Source organism: Megalobrama amblycephala, linkage group LG16 (genome assembly GCF_018812025.1).
Source record: "Megalobrama amblycephala isolate DHTTF-2021 linkage group LG16, ASM1881202v1, whole genome shotgun sequence".
NCBI lineage: Eukaryota > Metazoa > Chordata > Actinopteri > Cypriniformes > Xenocyprididae > Megalobrama > Megalobrama amblycephala.
This window is the reverse complement of record NC_063059.1, coordinates 39,816,705-39,836,722: the sequence shown is the minus strand read 5'-3', so window position 1 is coordinate 39,836,722 and position 20,018 is coordinate 39,816,705. Positions and strand designations below refer to the sequence as shown.

The 20,018-nt window shown below is 34.4% G+C and overlaps 2 protein-coding genes and 1 pseudogene across 4 annotated transcripts; 1 reads left to right on the top strand and 2 right to left on the bottom strand.

The window, feature by feature from the left end:
* The window catches only part of LOC125248716, a 551,526-nt pseudogene that overhangs the window by 417,949 nt on the left and 113,559 nt on the right, over nucleotides 1–20,018 (bottom strand).
* LOC125248642 (gastrula zinc finger protein XlCGF8.2DB-like) lies at nucleotides 560–4,252 on the bottom strand. 3 transcript variants are annotated; one of them, XM_048160714.1, is made up of 4 exons: nucleotides 4,113–4,252; nucleotides 3,046–3,288; nucleotides 2,557–2,594; nucleotides 560–2,456 (listed from the first exon to the last, which is right to left on the bottom strand). In XM_048160714.1, the coding sequence occupies exons 3-4, from the start codon at nucleotides 2,576–2,578 to the stop codon at nucleotides 1,363–1,365; spliced, it is 1,116 nt and encodes a 371-aa protein (XP_048016671.1). In that variant the 5' UTR covers nucleotides 2,579–2,594; nucleotides 3,046–3,288; nucleotides 4,113–4,252; the 3' UTR covers nucleotides 560–1,362. The 3 variants fall into 3 exon arrangements, with proteins under 3 accessions (XP_048016671.1, XP_048016669.1, XP_048016670.1); XM_048160712.1 differs by lacking the exon at nucleotides 2,557–2,594 and having other exon boundaries at nucleotides 561–2,456; XM_048160713.1 differs by lacking the exon at nucleotides 2,557–2,594 and having other exon boundaries at nucleotides 561–2,456; nucleotides 3,046–3,285; nucleotides 4,113–4,218.
* On the top strand, nucleotides 6,677–15,615 carry LOC125248596 (tripartite motif-containing protein 16-like). Its single transcript, XM_048160601.1, has 7 exons — nucleotides 6,677–6,858; nucleotides 9,204–9,807; nucleotides 10,480–10,566; nucleotides 10,672–10,905; nucleotides 10,989–11,139; nucleotides 12,911–12,970; nucleotides 13,949–15,615. The coding sequence occupies exons 2-7, from the start codon at nucleotides 9,208–9,210 to the stop codon at nucleotides 14,482–14,484; spliced, it is 1,668 nt and encodes a 555-aa protein (XP_048016558.1). The 5' UTR covers nucleotides 6,677–6,858; nucleotides 9,204–9,207; the 3' UTR covers nucleotides 14,485–15,615.

Genomic DNA, 20,018 nt, shown 5'->3' with positions numbered 1-20,018 from the left:
ATGTCCATGTCCTTCTTTCTTCAGTCAAAAAGAAATTAAGGTTTTTGATGAAAACATTCCAGGATTATTCTCCTTATAGTGGACTTCAATGACCTCCAAAGGGTTGAAGGTCAAAATTACAGTTTCAGTGCAGCTTCAAAGGGTTTTAAACGATACCAGACGAGGAATAAGGGTCTTATCTAGCAAGACGATCAGTCATTTTCAAAAAAAATATAAATGTATATGCTTTATATAAACAAATGATCACCTTCCAAGTGCTTCCGCCAAAACCACACTTTCGTATTCTTCAAAAAGCTTATGCTGTATGTCCTTCCCTATTCTACTTACGGAAAAAATGGAAATGGCGCTGTGTTCGTTCCGTAAGTTGAATAGGGAAGGCATAGGACATACAGCATAAGCTTTTTGAAGAATACGGAAGTGCGGTTTTGGCAGAACCATTTTAAGAGCTGTCTCAATTGCAAAATCCTTCCAGTGCACTGAAACGTTTGCTCCCTAAAAAGAGGTGCAGCATCACAAAATTAACAAGATGCATGGATGGAAAGAACGTTTATTGTTTATTTATTTTTAACAATACCAGCAACACTTGTAAAATAGAGAGGTCAGAATAATCAGTGTGGCTTAAAAAAAGTACTGTTTATTACACCACCAACGCATTTCAGCACACAGGCCTTCATAAGGGCTAAAACGGTCTAAAATGTGTAGTGAGCCAAGGTCTTTACTGTCCTTACCAGTGCCCAAATTTGTGTACACAACTGATTCAGGAGCTATGGAGCTGAGTCGCATCTTAGACTGTTGCAAAGCTCTTTGTCTTGTTCCAAAAGTTCCCTGTTTTCACCTCATTTATTATTGTCATGTCTGAGATCTTCTGAAAATTGAACTACAAGATCATCACTTGTGGAATTAAATCTATTACTACCTCTGAACAGAATCAAATATCAGACTACAATATTATAAAGGAATAACACATTACTTAAAATCACACAAAACAAACATGTTGTCAGTGAAATGGTCATTTTATTTTTATTATACAGAGCCTATAATTGAAGAGAAATGTGTAGGTTATCTATAAAAAACATGATTCAAAAACGTATTAAAGATAAATCTCAAATTTAAGGAATCGTATTATACTTATAAATGGCCGTTTGGTGGTTTATATTACATTTGTTTCCAGACTCTTTTAATTTTGGATTAAAGATTACAGTGATCACACATTTTTGCTGCTCTCCAAGATAGAAACACATCCACAAATATCATTGTATTTCACAGCAAGGCAAGTTCAACTACACATTTAATTTAATTACTTCATATACTGAATCTAAAATGATTTTCTTGAATGCATTAGATCTGAGGATAAAAATTTGCTCAGTGTGACACATGACAATGGTTTTTAATATGAATTCTTAAAGTTGTTGATTGGGTGAAACTCTCTCCACATTGAGCACAGTAGTACGGCTTCTCTCCAGTATGAACTCGCTCATGTGCTTTCAGGTTTCCAGACTGAGTGAAAGTCTTCTCACAATATGAGCACTTGTAAGGTTTTTCTCCAGTATGAATTCTTCTGTGCCGATTAAGTTGGCCAGCTGCAGTAAAGCTCTTCCCACAGTCAAAGCACACAAAATCTCTCACTCCATTATCTGTTTTCTGGTAGAGTTTAAAACTGTTCAGCCATGAAAAACTCTTTCCACAAAAAGTACACAAGTGAGGCCTCTCATCTGAATAAACTTTGTTCAAATGTGATGATGATCTAAAATCTTTACCACACTGATCACAGTTAAATTGTTTTTCTCCAGAGTGAATACGCAGATGATTACAGAGACCTCTGGAAGATTTGAAACTCTGCCCACACCAAGTACAGTTGTACAGCTGCTCTCCAGTATGAAGTCGCTCGTGTACTTTCAGGTTTCCAGACACATTGAATCTCTTGTCACAAACGGAGCACTTGTAAGGTCTTTCTCCAGTATGAATTAGTTGGTGCCGTTTCAGTTGAGTAGGTGTAGTAAAGCTCTTCCCACAGTCACAACATACATGATCTCTCACTACATTATGCATTTTCTGGTGCTGTTTAAAACCATCCAGTCGTGAAAAACTCTTCCCACAGAAAGAACACATATAAGGTCTCTCATCTGAATGAACTTTCAGGTGACTTTTTAGATTTGATGACGAATTAAACTTTTTACCACACTGATCACAGTTGAATGGTTTTTCTCCAGAGTGATGGAGCAGATGATTATTGAGACCAGATGCTTGAGTAAAACTCTTTCCACACTGAGTGCATGTAAACGGTTTTTCTCCAGTGTGAACTCTCATGTGTGTGTTAAGGTTTCCTTTTTGTCTGAAACTCTTTCCACACTGAGCACAGGTGTGCGTCTTTTTGGCATTTGTTCCTTGAGTTTTTAAGTCACATTTCTCCTCCACTTCATTCAGATTGTGTCTTTGCTCCATTGCTTCCATCCAGTCTAAAATAAACATATTAAGTAGTTAGAATCAGAAGCGTGTAAACCCTGATTTCAAGGGATAGTTCACCCAAAAGTTAAAATACTGTCATCAAGCGCTCACCTTCATGTAGTTTCGAACCCATAAGATTTTTTGTTCATCTTTGAAAACACAAAGATATTTCAATGAAACCTGAGAGGTTTATTTATAAACCTCATAAAGGCATAAAGGCGTCATAAAAAAAATCTGAATGAATCCATGTCTTTTGAAGAGATCTAATTGCTTTATATATCGACAAATTTAATTTAGAGTTATATATATATATATATATATATATATATATATATATATATATATATATATATATATATATACACACACACACACAAAGTCACATACATAGACTGCATCAAATATAGTAAACAAGTATCAGATCTATGTTGTGTCAATGGTTAGTTCTGTCATTCTCATGTTAATGCAATCAAAATGTGTTTGACAACTGCTTTATAAGGTTGTGGTCATTTAGATGCATTTCTTTATTCATTTACCATACTATATTGCTCATTATTTAACCAAAGCTGTCATAATGAAGAATCAAGAATGGACAACAACCTGTTTGTTCCTCAGTATCTTCTTGTTTTATTCTGGATGGTTCTGGATCAATCATGTCTTCAATCTCCTCTTTAACAAACTCCATCTTTACCATAATATGTCAGACAGATTGCAGTTGTTACTTCTTTGTTCTTCCCTTGTAGAATGATGGGGTATTATCAGCATATGCTGAATTGTTGTGGCTGGAAGTCAGTAATGAATGACATCCTGTCCCTGTGAGTGTTGCTTGAAGAACCAGACCTGCTGAAGTTAAAAAAAACAACAACAAAAACATTAGATGTCTAAAACTGATTCACGTTTAGTATTTCTGTTTAATTGATTCCTTTATTTTGTGTTTATTTATTTTGTATTTGATACTTTTATCCGTCTTATGTAATTTTATTAGATCTTCATTTTTATTAAGCTTTTGTATGTCGAAAATAAAATATATGTTGTGCTGTTAGCATCTTTATTTTATCTTTCACTAAAATTAAAAAGCTGAACACAGCGAACTGGATTGTAATAAACAGTAACACTTTATTTTATTGTCCCAATTACATGTACCTACTTATTTATAGTAATAACAGTAAATTATGCATAATTACAAGCAACTAATTCTAAATCAAACCCTAACCCTAATTATATTTAAGGGCTCCTTAAAGTGTCACCCAATAAATCCATTCATTCATTCATTCATAGCAGTGAATTTAGTTTAGTTATATAACTCAAAATAAAATGTATTTCATAATTATGAAAGAGGACATTCAAAGTTGATGATATTCTGATAGAAACAAACATTTCTATGAATGAATGAATGAATGAAGGATTAGTGAAGCTTGAAACATTGCCTTTTATTTACACAGTTAATGCAGTTGGTAAAAGCTGACACTGCAAAACGGAATGACATAAAAGTAGCTTAGATATTAAGGCACTGAAACCAACTTGCTAAAATGTAAACACAACAAAGTGAAAAAAATCACATAGTTGAAAGCGTTTGTAAACGGCAAGCATCTGTTTTAGACAACGGGTTTTGTTTGGTTTAGTTCTGTATTATTTAAAGCGTTTATTATTTAAAGTATCGGTTTTACCTAGTTGTAGTTGTTGTTGTTTACATTCCTCGTTCTCTTTCGCTCATATCGTCTCATCTCACCCTGCCCCAAACACGCTCTCAACTGTCGCAAACACCTAACATACTGAGGAGGAGCAAACGTTGATCGCTTGATTTCCTCCAGGTGGCGCTCGATGACTCACAAGTCAAGTCACCTGCGCTTTTTACAATGCAGGTTGTGTTTTAGGGTAATGCACACTGAACTTGTGATCGGTATGACATCTCTTCGTTTACTGCTACAAACTGCCCAGGTGAAAACATACTATAGTAATTTATAGTAAGTGTTTTTGAACCATACTATAGTAAATTGTAGTATAGTATTTACAACACGTTGTTAATGAATGCTACAGCATATTGTAGTATTAACTATAGTGAACTGATAAACTGTAATAAATACTGTACTCTAGTTTTTACTACAGTGAACTGTAGTGTATATTGTAATATAGTTTTAGAAAACTTAGTACAGTATTGGGCAAAGTTTATATTACTAACGTTATGTTACCACAGCATAGAATTACCACAACAAATTAATTCAAGTACTTTACTATAGTATGGTTCAAAAACAATAGTATTTACTATAAATTACTATAGTATTTTTTCACCTGGGTGATAATGGTCAGATAAGATTTGAACCATGCCAATGCAATTCCACTAATGCCAACATAATTTTCGAGTCTATTTAAAAGAATCTTGTGATCGATAGTGTCAAAAGCAGCATTGAGATCTAGTAACACTAACAGAGAGATACAACCACGATCTGATGATACGAGCAAATCATTAGTGACTCTAATGAGAGCAGTTTCTAAATCCTGACTGGAAATCCTCACTGATACCATTTCTTTCTAAAAAAAAAAAAAAAAAAAAAAAGGAACAAAGTTGTGATGATACTGCCTTTTCTAGTATTTTTGACAGAAAAGGTAGATTTGAGATCGGCCTGTAATTGACTAATTCTCTATGATCAAGTTGTGTTTTTTTTAATAAGAGATTTAATAATAGCCATCTTAAAAGTTTTCGGTACGTATTCTAGTGATAAAGATGAATTAATGATATTAAGAAGAGGATCTATGACCTCTGGAAGCATCTCTTTCAGTAGCTTAGTCGAAATAGGGTCTACATGTTGTTGATTTTGATGATTTAAGTTTTGACAGTTCTTCCTCTCCTATAGCAATGAATGAATGAGTTTTTCCTCAGGGACACTACAATGCACTGTCTGATGTGATACTGTAGACGGTTGCATAGTTATAATTTTCTCTCTAATATTATCAATCTTGCAAGTAAAGAAGTTCGTAAAGTCATTACTGCTGTGCTGTTTGGAAACATCAGAAGTTGAACCTTTATTTCTAGTTAATTTATCCACTGTATCAAATAAATAAATAAAAAGTTTTGTTTGTTTTCTTCTAAGGGATTTGAAAAATTAGCAGATCTAGCAGTTTTTAAGGCCTTTCTATACGCAAAAATGCTTTCTTTCCACCATATGCGAAAGACCTCTAGTTTTATTTTCTTCCAGCTGTGCTCCATTTTTCTGGCTGCTCTCTTAAGGGCCCATGTGCTCGTTATACCACAGCAGATCTCCTATCAAATGACTAAACTGATGAAATCACATGATTTCGGTGCTCCAAATCACTGATTCGATTCGTAAAGCTCTGAAGCAGTGTTTTGAATTCGGCCCATCACTATATTGTTGAAAAGTCATTATTTTGGGTATTTTTTGGCACACAAAAAGTATTCTTGTCACTTTATAATATTAAGGTAGAAGCACTGAACTCACATGAACTGTTTTAAATATGTTTTTAGTTATGGATCTTGAGATTTTCAATGGCATTGCTGTCTACAGAGGCCTCACTGAGCCATCGGATTTAATCAAAATATCTTAATTTGTGTTCTGAAGATGAACGAAGGTCTTACGATGATGATACACAGGGCAACTTTTTGAGCAATGTTGCCGGGCAATTTTCATCACCTTAACGGGTGTAGAACAACATGAAGGTGAGTAATAAATTACATTATTTTTGGGGGGGGTGAACTAACCCTTCAACATACTCAGAGTTTTTACCTAGCCTCCTTCCTGAAACAGACAGGACAATTTTTCTTTGTTTTCAGCCATTCTTTAAGTGATTTAACATGTGATTTGGGTTCTTTGGGTTCTTGTCTTGATGCACTTTGAGTTCCTAAATGTGTTCCACTGTTTCCTGTTTTATAAATAAATAATGTTTTGCATATGTACAGATTACACAAGCATGCATGCAGCATAATCATAGCCTATATCAGTCTCCTCATTTTCATATATTTTCTGTAAACTTTCTTTGGTTGTGTTCATGCTGTTTTTTTGTTAATGTGGTTATTTACTGAGATCACCTATTCAGCTCAGAAACAAATTCAACTGAAATTGGCATGAACATATAGGAAAATTAAATAATAAAATAAATTCTGGAGAAAATAGTGTAATAATATAAAATATCAGCAAATTTAAAAGTAAAGCACGAGCTTTTCATTTGCTAGTGTGAATGTGAATTGTACAACTTTGATTTCATACAGATGGAGTGACTCACAGGAAGCAGAAAGTTAACGAGTGTTCACTTCACGCCTCTTACTCGATTAGCAACGCTTGAAAATCGACGGATTATTTGCCCTTCATTCAACTAAAGAGTAAAAAAAGCAACTAATTACCCATTCGCAGGAATTAAAGACGCAGAAGGCGCAGTTTGTGGTGATTTTCTCCAGATAAGGTGAGTGTCCGACTGAGTCACAAATGAGTTTACACACAGCTGCGATTTTGTGACTGTATTCTGTTATTTATTGAGGGTTTATTCAAGTTATTAACCATTCTACGAACTTTTAGAGCCTGATACAGAATGTTAGTTTCGTTTTTGCTGAAGCCACCACAATTAAAGCCTAAGCAGACACAAGAGGTTTTATTTATTATAATACAGAATGTAATTGCTCTATAAATGTTTCGTTTCTCAGTTTAAATTGGAACTACGTTGTAGACTAATAGATGTTATTTTGACGACAATTTATAGCTGCATTTCTACCAATAATATCCAGCTGCAAACCGCAGAACCAGCAGTTTCAAAAACCAGAAGTGAGGGGCGGAGCTTAAACAGTCATAGTTTCGTTACCCATACACGTAATTTTCTTTTGTTAAATATAAGCTGTTTTCACATGAATTTTGATTTATGTCTACAATATTTAAAAACAATATTATTTTTTTTAAAAATGCATAAGATATCATGATGTAGGCTTCAATGAGGACTTTTTTTTATTACCATGTTGACGGATAATATAAAGTATTTTTTGTTAGTTCATACGGCATGAACTAATTTGCATAAACTGAGAACAAATACTTTTAACTAGATCATTTTGAAAATATATTAATAAATGTGTAACCATATAGTAAAATGTCTCCCTTGACTGTATTATGTAATACTATTATTTCCTTATGTATGTTTATGCTGTGAACTTGTGACAAATTAAAGACACTGATGTATGTGCATTTAATGTCAAACATGTATTTAATTGTTGTTTGCATGTTTTTATAGAGTCATTTAAATACGTTTTAAACCTATTATTTTAGAAATATTTTTAAATATCCTATGTTTTTATATTTTTAAAATAATAAAAATGTTGTATAGGCTAGTTGATTTATTGTTGAAGTAACAATAAACCACAGTCTTTATATCCATTAACATTAAATCTTCTCATACTCTCTGTCATTAAGTACTAACATAAACGTGAAAGACATAATATTATCACACATGTCAAAAGGGAAACACTTTACAACCTTACATTTATTAATACTTTTTTTAAAAATAAAAATGGGGTATAGTTGTTGCCTATATCCTTGAAGGTTAAACTACTGTGTTTGTATCCATTTATTGACATTAAGCATGATCGATAGGCTATGTTTCAAAATTTTGCTTATTTATCATGATATACTCAGTATGCATAAAAGTATACTGATATCATTAGAGCCTGAGCACCGATGGTGTGAGGACCCTCTTGTAATTGCTTGGTCAATTCTTCTTCTTCTCAGAAATGAATCGCCTTTTTGAGGGCCTAAACATGCTCAGAAACTCATGAAACTTTGCACACACATCAGAAGTGGTGAAAATTTATGTCTGATATGGGTTTCAGAATTAGGTGTGGCAAAATGGCTCGATAGCACCACCTACAAAATTTCAATTAAGCACCCTTCATGCTAAGTTTCACGTACAATTATGAAATTCGGTAGACACAACCCCTACAAAAAAGTCTCTGGGTGCAAAATCTGAAAACCCAATAGGTGAGATATTTTGCCATTTCCAGATGTTGTACTTTAACAAACTCCTCCTAGAGCTTTTGTCAGATCAATATTATATTTTGTCAGTCTAATCTAAAGGGCTTTGCGACATTAAATTGGGAAGATCTAGAGTTTTCGCTGAAGGGCATGTCTGTGGCGGCCTGACAAATTGTGATGTTTTGCAATGAAACAGGAAGTTGTTGTAACTCTGGCATACGATGTCTGATCTGCTCCAAACTTCACATGTTTGATAATAGTCCTGACCTGAAGACATCTACATGGCAATATTCAGTCACAGTCAAAGTGCCACCTGCTGGCAGCAGGGAGTGTGGCACATCAAAATGACTGCCATATTTTTCCAATATTTATCGGCCACTGTTTACTGTTTTCCTAAGGCCACCGGGTGGAGGTGGCTGCGGGTGTGAGGGCCCTTTTATCGCTGCACCTACTGAATATTGGAACTTTTATTGAACACCCGTCAGTTGTGTTTTTTTTAAATGATTGAACTTTAATAATTAGTACTAAAATTATCATAAACATCCATTTTCACATTCACCTTGAGGGGTCGGATTTGCTGAATCAAGGAGAAATTAACCCTGATGTTAAATAAAAAAAAGCAAATCAATTTACTATGTCACTTGCTGATTTCAATCAAGTCAAAAGAACAACTGGACTGGTCACACATGTGATGCCCACTATAGTCTATGGTCCCACTCAATGATCAATCCAAATGAACACTAAATAGCACACTTATAAACTAATCAAATGATGTGTGTCTGTGTATTCATACAGTGAAATGGCAGAAGCCAGTATTTCAGTGGATCGGAATCGGCTCACTTGTCCAGTGTGTTTGGATCTACTGAACGATCCAGTGACGATTCCCTGTGGACACAGTTACTGTATGAGCTGCATCACAACCAGCTGGAATCTGGAGGATCAGAGGGGAATTTACAAATGTCCATTATGCAATCGGACCTTCACTCCAAGACCAGTTTTACATAAGAATGTGATGTTTGCTGAGATGGTGGAGGAACTAAAGAACACAAGTCTCCAAGCTGCTACTCCTGCTGCTGATCCTCCTGCAGTTGATCACACTGGATCTGAGGATGTGCCGTGCGACTCCTGCACTGAAAATAAACAGAAAGCAGTGAAGTCGTGTCTGGAGTGCCAAAGATCCTTCTGTCAAAATCACCTTCAACTACATGAGAGCCTCTTCAGAGGACACAATCTTAAGGAAGCCACTGGACAACTGCGGGAGATGATCTGCCCTCAACATGGTAAAATGTTGGAAATTTACTGCCGTACTGACCAGCAGTGTATCTGTATGCAGTGTTTGGTGGATGAACACAAAAATCATGACACTGTATCAACCGAAGAAGCAAGAATAGAAAAACAGGTATTGCTCTCTACTGGATCTTGTGATTTTTCTCTCAGTCAAGGAAACTGATGTTGATAATTATGTGTCAAATTTCAGTAATGAACACATACATAGATCATTCACTCTGAAATATAATACGCATTACCGCTCAAAGTTTGGTGTCACTATGATTTAAATTTTTTTTTTTTAATAATTTTATTCAGCATCGATATAATACATTTATGATGTTTTATAAGTCGGGAGGAGCAAGTTCAATCAGCTAATATATATATATAAGGGCTGCACAATTTTTTGGCAATTAAACCGCACATGATTTGGCAAAGGCTGAGATTATTTTATGCGCAGCTTGTCAGATCTGTACTGCGCTGTGATCAGTAGTAAATGCTTCTCCATCTGAAAGCCAGAGGGCGCTCTTGCGCAGAAACTCCAAATATGCCCTGCCGCAGAAGTAGATAACTCATTCCAGGAAATCCCTATGGGCATCATACTATTGCTGTAGCTGAATAAACAGAAGATTGAAATGCTTTGATTAATTAAACATGACTAAGAAACACTTTATTCTGTGTATAAAGGGCCACATCATGTCACAGAAGGATGCTCAACTGTCATTATGAAGCGAGTTTGGAGTAAAAACTTTATTAAATGTTGTCTTTTGTTGGACAAGATGTATTCATATATCTTTTTCTGCAGAGGCATTTTGAGGAAACATTGATAGAAACACAGATGATCATCCAGCAGAGACAGGAAGAGCTGAGAGAGGCTGTGGAGTCTCATAAGGTGAGTTTGGAGAAGAAAATAAGTTTGCGTCTCAGTTTGAACTTTCCTCCAGTGCTGAAGCTCTTCTAGTCCCACTAAAGTCACTGTGTGATTGTGATGTAACAGCGCTCTGCACAGACTGCAGTGGAAGACAGTGAGAGGACGTTCACTGAGCTCATCTCCTCCATTGAGAGACGTCACTCTGAGGTGACGCAGCTGATCAGAGATCAGGAACAAGCTGCAGTGAGTCGAGCTGAAGAACGACTGGAGCAACTGGAGCAGAAGATCGATGATTTGAGGAGGAGAGATGCTAAGATGAAGCAGCTTTCACACACACAGGATCATGTTCATTTCCTTCAGGTAACATAGATCTTCTCAAACCCTGAGGACTTTAACAGGCTTCTGGAATTACAGTGTTTGTGTTTTTGTCTTTGTGTCTGTAGGGTTTGCCGTCTCTCTATTGCCCTGGATCTACAGATGGCTTCGGTATCAGTTCTCATCTGTGTTTTGACAACATAGTGAGATCACTCTCACAAATCACAGACAAAGTGCAGCAGTTATCCAGAGAGACTATTGAAAATACTTATAGAATAGGTAAACACAAGTCTATTCTCAGAAATGAGAAATTATATATACATACATATATACATACATACATACACACACATACACACATATATATGTGTGTATATATATATATATATATATATATATATATATATATATATATATATATATTTACATAGTTGCATGAAAAAGTATGGGAACCACTTGCAGAAAATGTGAATGTGAATGTGTTTTAAGAAAACAGAGAGATCATACAATATGCATGTTATTTTTTTTTTATTTAGTACTGTCCTGAGTAACCTAAGATATTTTACATAAAATATATTTACATATAGTCCACAAGTCAAAAAAAGAGCTGAATTTATTAAAATAACCCCGTTCAAAAGTTGGGGAACCCTTGATTCTTAATACTGTGTGTCATTACCTCGATGATCTACGATTGTTTTGTTATGGTTGTTCACGGAGGTCCCTTATTTGTTCTGAGCAGTTAAACTGAGCTCTGTTCTTCAGAAAAATCCATGTCCTGCAGAGTCTTCAAATCTTCAGAATCTTCAGAATCTCAAAATCATACAGTCACTGCTGGAAAGGGTTAAAATATGCAAAAAATCCTTAAACTGGAGATTCCACAGGACATGGAGGATTTTTCTGAAGAACAGAGCTCAGTTTATCTGTTCAGGACAAACAAGAGACTCATAGATCATCCACGTAACCACACAGTTTTAAGAAGAACCTTTGAACAGGGCTATTTTAATAAATTCAGCAAATGTTTATATATATATATATATATATATATATATATATATATACAGTACAGGCCAAAAGTTTGGAACCACTAAGATTTTTAATGTTTTTAAAAGAAGTTTCGTCTGCTCACCAAGGCTACATTTATTTAATTAAAAATACAGTAAAAAACAGTAATATTGTGAAATATTATTACAATTTAAAATAACTGTTTTCTATTTGAATATATTTCACAAAGTAATTTATTCCTGTGATGGCAAAGCTGAATTTTCAGCATCATTACTCCAGTCTTCAGTGTCACATGATCCTTCAGAAATCATTCTAATATGCTGATCTGCTGCTCAAGAAACATTTAATGTGTACAATTGTACAAAATATTTGTGTACAATATTTTTTTTCAGGATTATTTGATGAATAGAAAGTTCAAAAGAACAGTGTTTATCTGAAATCTAATCTTTTGTAACATTATAAATGTCTTTACTGCCACTTTTGATTGATTTAATGCATCCTTGCTGAATAAAAGTATTCATTTCTTTAATTTCTTTTCAAAAAAATAAAAATAAAAATTCTTACTGACCCCAAACTTTTGAACGGTAGTGTATAATGCTACAGAAGCTTTGTATTTCAGATAAATGCTGTTCTTTTGAACTTTCTATTCATCAAGGAATACTGAAAAAAAAAGTACACAACTGTTTTCAACATTGAAAATAATCATAAATGTTTATTGAGCATCAAATCAGCATATTAGAATGATTTCTGAAGGATCATGTGACACTGAAGACTGGAGTAATGATGCTGAAAATTCAGCTTTGCATCACAGGAATAAATTACTTTGTCAAATATATTTAAATAGTACACAGTTATTTTAAATTGTAATAATATTTCACAATATTACTGTTTTTTACTGTATTTTTAATTAAATAAATGTAGCCTTGGTGAGCAGACGAAACTTCTTTTAAAAACATTAAAAATCTTAGTGGTTGGACTGTACTGTATATAGATACTTTTCTTTTTCCTTTGTGAGAATGAAACTGCATTTGTGTTTTGGTGTCTGTAGTGGAATCCATCAATGTCATTGGAGCTCCTGAATATCAGACCAGAGAGGAGTTCCTACAATGTAAGTTACTATGAAAAATCATATCTAAAATTCAGTCTTGTTGGAGACTTTGACTGTTTTACAGTAAGTTAATGGCCTTTTTTACTTTGTGTGTTACATGGGCTGCAACAATTATCATTATAAAAGCAGTCATAAAAATAATCATCAACAAATTATATTATTATTTAAATTACTGAAAATGTGTGTCATTAAGATGGAGAGCAAAATGGAGAGTGAGTGAAAGAAAACTCCTAATTTTCATAGAAAATTTGTTGATGGACATGAATAGACAGGTTTTAAACCTACTGTAAATTGAACTGTATTTGATGTAAATTTGTCATGAAATGGGGTTACTTTTACCCTACAGGAAGAATAAATGATTGTTTATAGATTATAACATACTATGTTGCCTTTTAAATAAATAGTTTATACTATTTTGCTTTCAGTGTATAGCAAAGATTTTTTGCAGCCCTATATGAAATTTTACTTCTTAGGATTGAGGTTTCATTGATGATTTTGTGGCTCGTTTTCACCAAGCGGTACGGTTCGGTACAGTTCAGTACAGTACACAATTTTTGCCATTTCCATTGTCATAAGTTGTTAATGGTACACAAATTCCAAACTGTACCGTACCACTTTTTTGGGACCCATCCGTTGGGATACCAAGCACAATAGTACCAATAGTAACGGTATCAAAAGGGTGGAGCTACACTCACTGCAGAACACTGATTGGTTGACAGAGAATTGTCACTTGCGCATGCCACAAGGGAAATGACCACGCCTATCAAGTAAGGGTTCTGTTGGCGATGGAAACGCAAGCCGGATCAGGGTTTACCGTCCCGAATGTACTGTACTGAACTGAATTGTACCGGTCGGTGGAAACGAGCCATTAGAGACATATTTAAAAAAAGTCTAACTTTAGGATTATAAAACTATCTTGGACCCTGCTAAAGAGTTATATTAATGATCCGAAGGTCATGATCTCTTTATCTCCATCAGATTCCCGTCTGTTGACTCTGGATCTGAACTCAGTGAGTAGTTGGCTCCGTCTGATTGAGGAAAACACAGTGATCACTTACTCTGACACAAGTCTGCCATATCCCGATCATCCAGACAGATTTAATTATTGGTGTCAAGCATTGTGTGTCGAGAGTTTGACTGGACGCTGTTACTGGGAGGTGGAGTGGGCTGGTAATGGGACATTAGGAGTAGTTATAGGAGTGGCATATAAGAGCATCAGCAGGAAGGGAGATGGTCCTGATAGTGTAGCTGGGTTTAATGATCAGTCCTGGAGTTTATATTGCACTCCCACTTTCTGCTCATTCTGTCACAATAACATCGAGACTGTCCTTCCTGTAGTGTCCAGTAGAATAGGAGTGTATGTAGATCACAGCGCAGGGATTTTGTCCTTCTACAGTGTTTCACACACAATGAGCCTCATCCACAGAGTCCAGACCACATTCACTCAGCCGCTCTATGCTGTGTTTGGATTAGATAGACAGGCAGCAATGAAACTGTGTTGTCTGACCAATTAAATCTTGTAGAGGTTATACCAATTAATTTTTTATATCCACTAGTGAACCCTTTGAGCATCTGTATTTCTGCATTGAATCCATATCAGATGAGTTCTTATCTTAATTTGACTTAAAATTGTAGACAAACTCAATCAGACTAAACTAATAACTCAAAAAGTATTGTACATTCACAGTAGGGGTGGGGGGAAAAAATCAATTCACATATGAATTGCGATTCTATCTTCCGCTGATTTAAATTGATTCACAAATTTCAAAAATCAATGTTCTAAATGTTTATTAATGACATGATGTCATGTCAAAGAAGGCGAAAGTCACCTGCAAGAGGCTTGCAATGGAGGAAGCATTATGACTGAAGCTTACTTGATATGACCACACTTCCTATATCAATAACTTGATGAATAGATAATAGCCTTAAGTAATGTTTAGTTACAAGCTTTTCTTGCAATCTTTCTGTGTACAGGTACTTCTACTACTTCTGCAATATTATAAAACTCTCCTGATATTAAAGCACAATTACAGAAGAATAAAATAAAGCATATATCGTTACCTTTTAGAGCTTGGAAGGGTTCATTTTGAGCAGATTCAACCACCAGATAATTAGGACACAAACGTTCAATGCCAATCTATGTATTTATTCACTGACATAAAGACTCAGATATTGTATTTCAGCCTAGTAGGATGAAACTGTCACATATCATCTGCAATACTTGAATGAAGGCATTCAAATTTGCTGATATTCCCTTTTACTATACTGCATTTTTATTCAACTTGCACCTCTTTAGGTGTGCATTTGCTATGCCTTATTCACTCTACTATTCTGATATCAAACATTTATAAATACAGTGAATGAATGAATGAATGAATGTTGGATTAAAGAAACTCATGACATTTACCAATGAAACATTGCCTTTTTATTTACACAGTTAATGGCTAAATAAAAGGGTTATTATTGATCACTATCAGGATGTGAAGAGAGTTTCAACCAGTACAACACAAAAGTGTTTATGAAAAACACTGCCTAACCTACCTTTAATGACAATCTACAGCCCAATTCCCTATGGACAAAATCAGGTCCCGCTCTACATTTATTCTTGTTTGTCAAGCCGTTTCACTCGGAAATACATCAAAACGGAAGAAAAGACTATTGCAACGTCAGTTTCATGCCAACTTTAAAGGGATAGTTCACCAAAAAATGAAAATTGTGTCATAATTTACTCCCCCTTCCAAACCTGTATAAAACCTTTGTTCTGCTGTACACAAAGGAAGGTATTTGGAAAAATGTTTGTATCCAAGCATCATATCGCGCCACATTGACTACCATAGTAAGGAAAAAAAAATATTAGGGTAGTTAATTTGGGGGCAAGATCTGCTTGGTTACAAACATTCTTCCAAGTAAATAATGACAGAATTTTCATTTTTGGGTGAACTATCATTAAATCCTATCATTTAATCCTTTTCACCTGATTCGTTATGGTGATGTCTGAGATCTTATGTAAATTTATGTAAATCCCAGTAAAATTTACGGTAAAAAACCGGCAGCTGTGGTTGCCAGAACTTTACCGTAAAAAATACAGTAGCAACGTAAAAATAAATCTGTTAAATTTACGGTAAAATAACGTATTTCATTAACTGATATAATGTTAATTTAACAACCTAATGAAGTACTAATATCTGTTTTGTATCTTTATAATACACTGACAGTCACCAAACACAGTGTTGATAAGAGTCACATGATGAATCAAAGTTCATCACAAGCAGATTTTCCACAAGCTGAGAAGGACAACACTAACATATAGAAGGTGCACACAGTGTCATTCACACACACACTAAACACCATCATGGTAACACACATGACATTTTAAAAATGCAATAAACATTAATTTAACAACATTAGATTTAACATAAAACCCTAATGTACATAACTGATTAGAAAAAAATGAGAAAAACTGAGAAGAAACAGAGTTATTTCAACAAAAATATATCAAATGTGAAGTGTCACGCAGGGAATTGTGGGAATGTCAATTTACGTTTTTTCACTGTAAATTTTACAATGAATTGTTATTTTTCACTTCCAAAAACTGTGAATTTAACGTTATTTTACCGTAAAATTACATTAAATGTACCGTTAGATCTATTACAGTTATTCACCGTATATAGTACGGAAACTTTCTGTAAACCAATTAACAGTTTTTCACCGCAGCATTTTTACAGTCTTTTACTGTTAAAATCACGGTCATTTTTAGGATTATCATTCTTAAATTGACTTTAAAATCTTTGAATGGTTCTTTTATAATGGTTTTAGTTCTCCCAAAAATGAAAATAATGTCATTTATTACTCACTCTCATGTCGTTCTACACCCGTAACACTGCTTCATGAAGCTTCGAAGCTTTACGAATCTTTTGTTTCGAATCAGTAGTTCGGATCGCATATCAAACTGCCAAAGACACTAGAGCTATTGAAATCCTGAAACACTTATGACGTAACAAAGCCTTGTTTACTGAAATCACGTGATTTTGGCGCTCCAAACCACTGATTCAAAACAAAAGATTTGTCAAGCTTAGGAGCTTCATGAAGTAGTGTTTTGAAATCGTCTGTAACTAGATATTGTTGAATAGTCATTATTTTGTTATTTATTTTTGGCGCACAAAAAGTATTCTCGTCGCTTCATAACATTAAGGTAGAACCACTGTAGTCACATGAACTGTTTTAAATATGTCTTTAGTAGCTTTCTGGGCATCTGAAAGTGTTAATTATCTTGCTCACTGAGCCATCAGATTTTATCAAAAATATCTTAAAATGCGTTCCGAAGATTAATGAAGGTCTTACGGGTGTAGAACGACATGAAGGTGATTTTCATTTTTTGGGTAAACTAACCCTTTAATGCCTCTGTATATGAACAAGTTAAATGCTATGAAGGATTCGCGCAATTTCCAGATTGTCAGTGAAACGTTCATTTTATTGTGTTAGAGCAAACAGATGACTTTTTATATTGCAGAGAATATTTATATTGCAATAGATGTCATTTTACATAAAAGAAAGTTTCACAGTAGCACAAAATAAAAAACACAAACAAATCCTCAGCTTAATGACAATCAAAAACTCTAAATTAAAGTTATTGATATCTTATCTCTCTAAATTAAATTGATATCTTTTAATGTAGACAAATGGCTGATTGTTGTTTTAGGGGTGGACATTAGCTATATTCTTATATTTATTATTTCATTTTGTTTGTTTTGTTTTTGTTACATTTGAGTTATATGTAGTTGCCATAGTATGCATTTCAAATCTTAATCCTGTAAAATGCTAAATACTCATCTTTACATTTCATTTGACATTGCATTGGTTGACAAAAAATTACAAACTAAAAACAGAATTATTTAACTTCAATCACTGTGACATCTTTGGACAATGGTTTTTCATATGAACCCCTACCCAACTTGCTCGAGTAAAATTCTCTCCACACAGAGTACAGTAGTATGGCTTCTCTTTAGTATGAACTCTTAAGTGCCTTTTTAATTGGGAAGCTGTTGCAAAGGTCTTCCCACAATCCAAACATTCATGGTCTTTCTCACCGGTATGCGTTTTCTCATGCCGTCTAAACGATTCTACCCATGAAAAACTCTTTCCACAATACGAACACACATGAGGCCTCTTATCTGCATGAATGTTCATGTGGCATTTCAGATGTGTTGATGAAATAAACTTTTTGCCACACTGATCACAGTTAAATGGTCTTTCACCAGTATGAATGCGCAGATGAACTCTGAGAGCTGATCCGCTAGCGAAACTCTTTCCACATTGAGAGCATGGATACGGTTTCTCTCCAGTGTGAACTCTTATGTGCCTGATGAGGTGTACTTTTTGTATGAAACTCTTTCCACATTGAGGACAGGTGTACGGTTTCTCTCCAGTATGAACTCTCAAGTGTCTCTTAAGTCTGTTTCTATGTGTAAAACTCCTTCCACACTGTGGGCAAGTGAAAAGCTTTTCTACAGGGTGAGATGTTATATGACTTTTAAGGCATTTTTTTACTTCAAAACTCTTTTCACAATGATGGCATGCAAAAGACTTTTTGGCTTTTGTTCTTCGAGTTCTGTTTCTTGAGACATTCTCTTCAGTCTGTGAGTGATTAAGAGATTCTCCTCCAGCTGAAAGACTCTGACTCTCCTCCACTACATTCAGTTCTTCACTTTCCTCTTTCACCTCCATTATATCTACAAAAAAAATCAAATCATGAGCAACAAAGATTTGTATGTGTATATCTTTGAATAGATACATTTAATTCTGTCATTCTGATGCTGAAATAATAAAAAGAAAACTATTGTGATCATTTAGTACACTGCATTTTTCATTTTTAACTCTGTAATTTCACTGCTCCTATTATTTACAGATCTAATGAACTGCCTCATGCTTTGTTATCTTAATGTTGTTCGGCAGTAAACTCATGACAATGTTTTCATTGTGTGATCACAGTGTGATCTGATGACCAAAACATAGAAAATAAGTTATAATATTTCTGTTTTAGTGATTCTTTTAATAATGATTTGCTTGTATTTATTTTCTATTTACATAGACAATATTTCCTAATCATAGTCCCTAATCATATGTCATTTTATATAATAATTATAATAATAAAAAACATCAAGAACAAACTGGACAGAAAGAATATAAAATATAAAAATATAAAACAAAACTGTTTCGCGATTAACGGCAAATACATGTTTGTTTCCACTGAAAAATAGGGCAACAATCAATTTTTATATAAAAACTGAATTTTAAAACCAAACACTTACCAGTCAAATCACATATCTTCTTATTTTTTTAAAAAACGTCTTGCCAGCTATTCTATTCGTCCGCATAGTATCATTAGAAATCAAAACAAAACTCACACACCACTCCGCCGTGATTTAGCCGTAAACGTGCTCTTATTGTCGTAAACATCTACCGTACCGCGTCTGCGGGTGTCGCATGTGTTATTCGCTCATCTTCCTCCAGGACGCGCTGAATGATTCTGGGATTCCTTCTATATTAAATCATTATCTACCTCCTGTAACAAAAAGGCTACTAAAACTTTAAATGTATGCTCACTTTTTGGTGTCTTTGTATAATCTTTATTTTGTTTTATGGGGAGGATTGTTTATGTGATCTGTTTAACTGATATTTCCCCATTTATTTATTTTCATCTTTTTTTTTTTTTAACTTTTTTTTTTTATTTATTTTTATTATTATTATTTATTACTATTAATTATTTTTTCTTTCTTTCTCATTTTCAATGTGATGTCATGTTTGGCTGTCCCTGAACCCCTGGCTCTTTTCTCTTGACTATTTCTCACTTTTGTACTTTGTAAGCAAATGTGTAATTTCAATTAAAAAAAAAAAAAGATTCTGGGATTCCTGAAACCATCACACGTTTGAATAACGAGTGTCAGTCATATGTGATGGTAACAAAGATCAAATGAAATAGACACCCGACTTCTGTTGCTTTCTCTGATTAAGCCTTCGCTGTTAATTTGTTACTGAAGAAAGCCTGGTC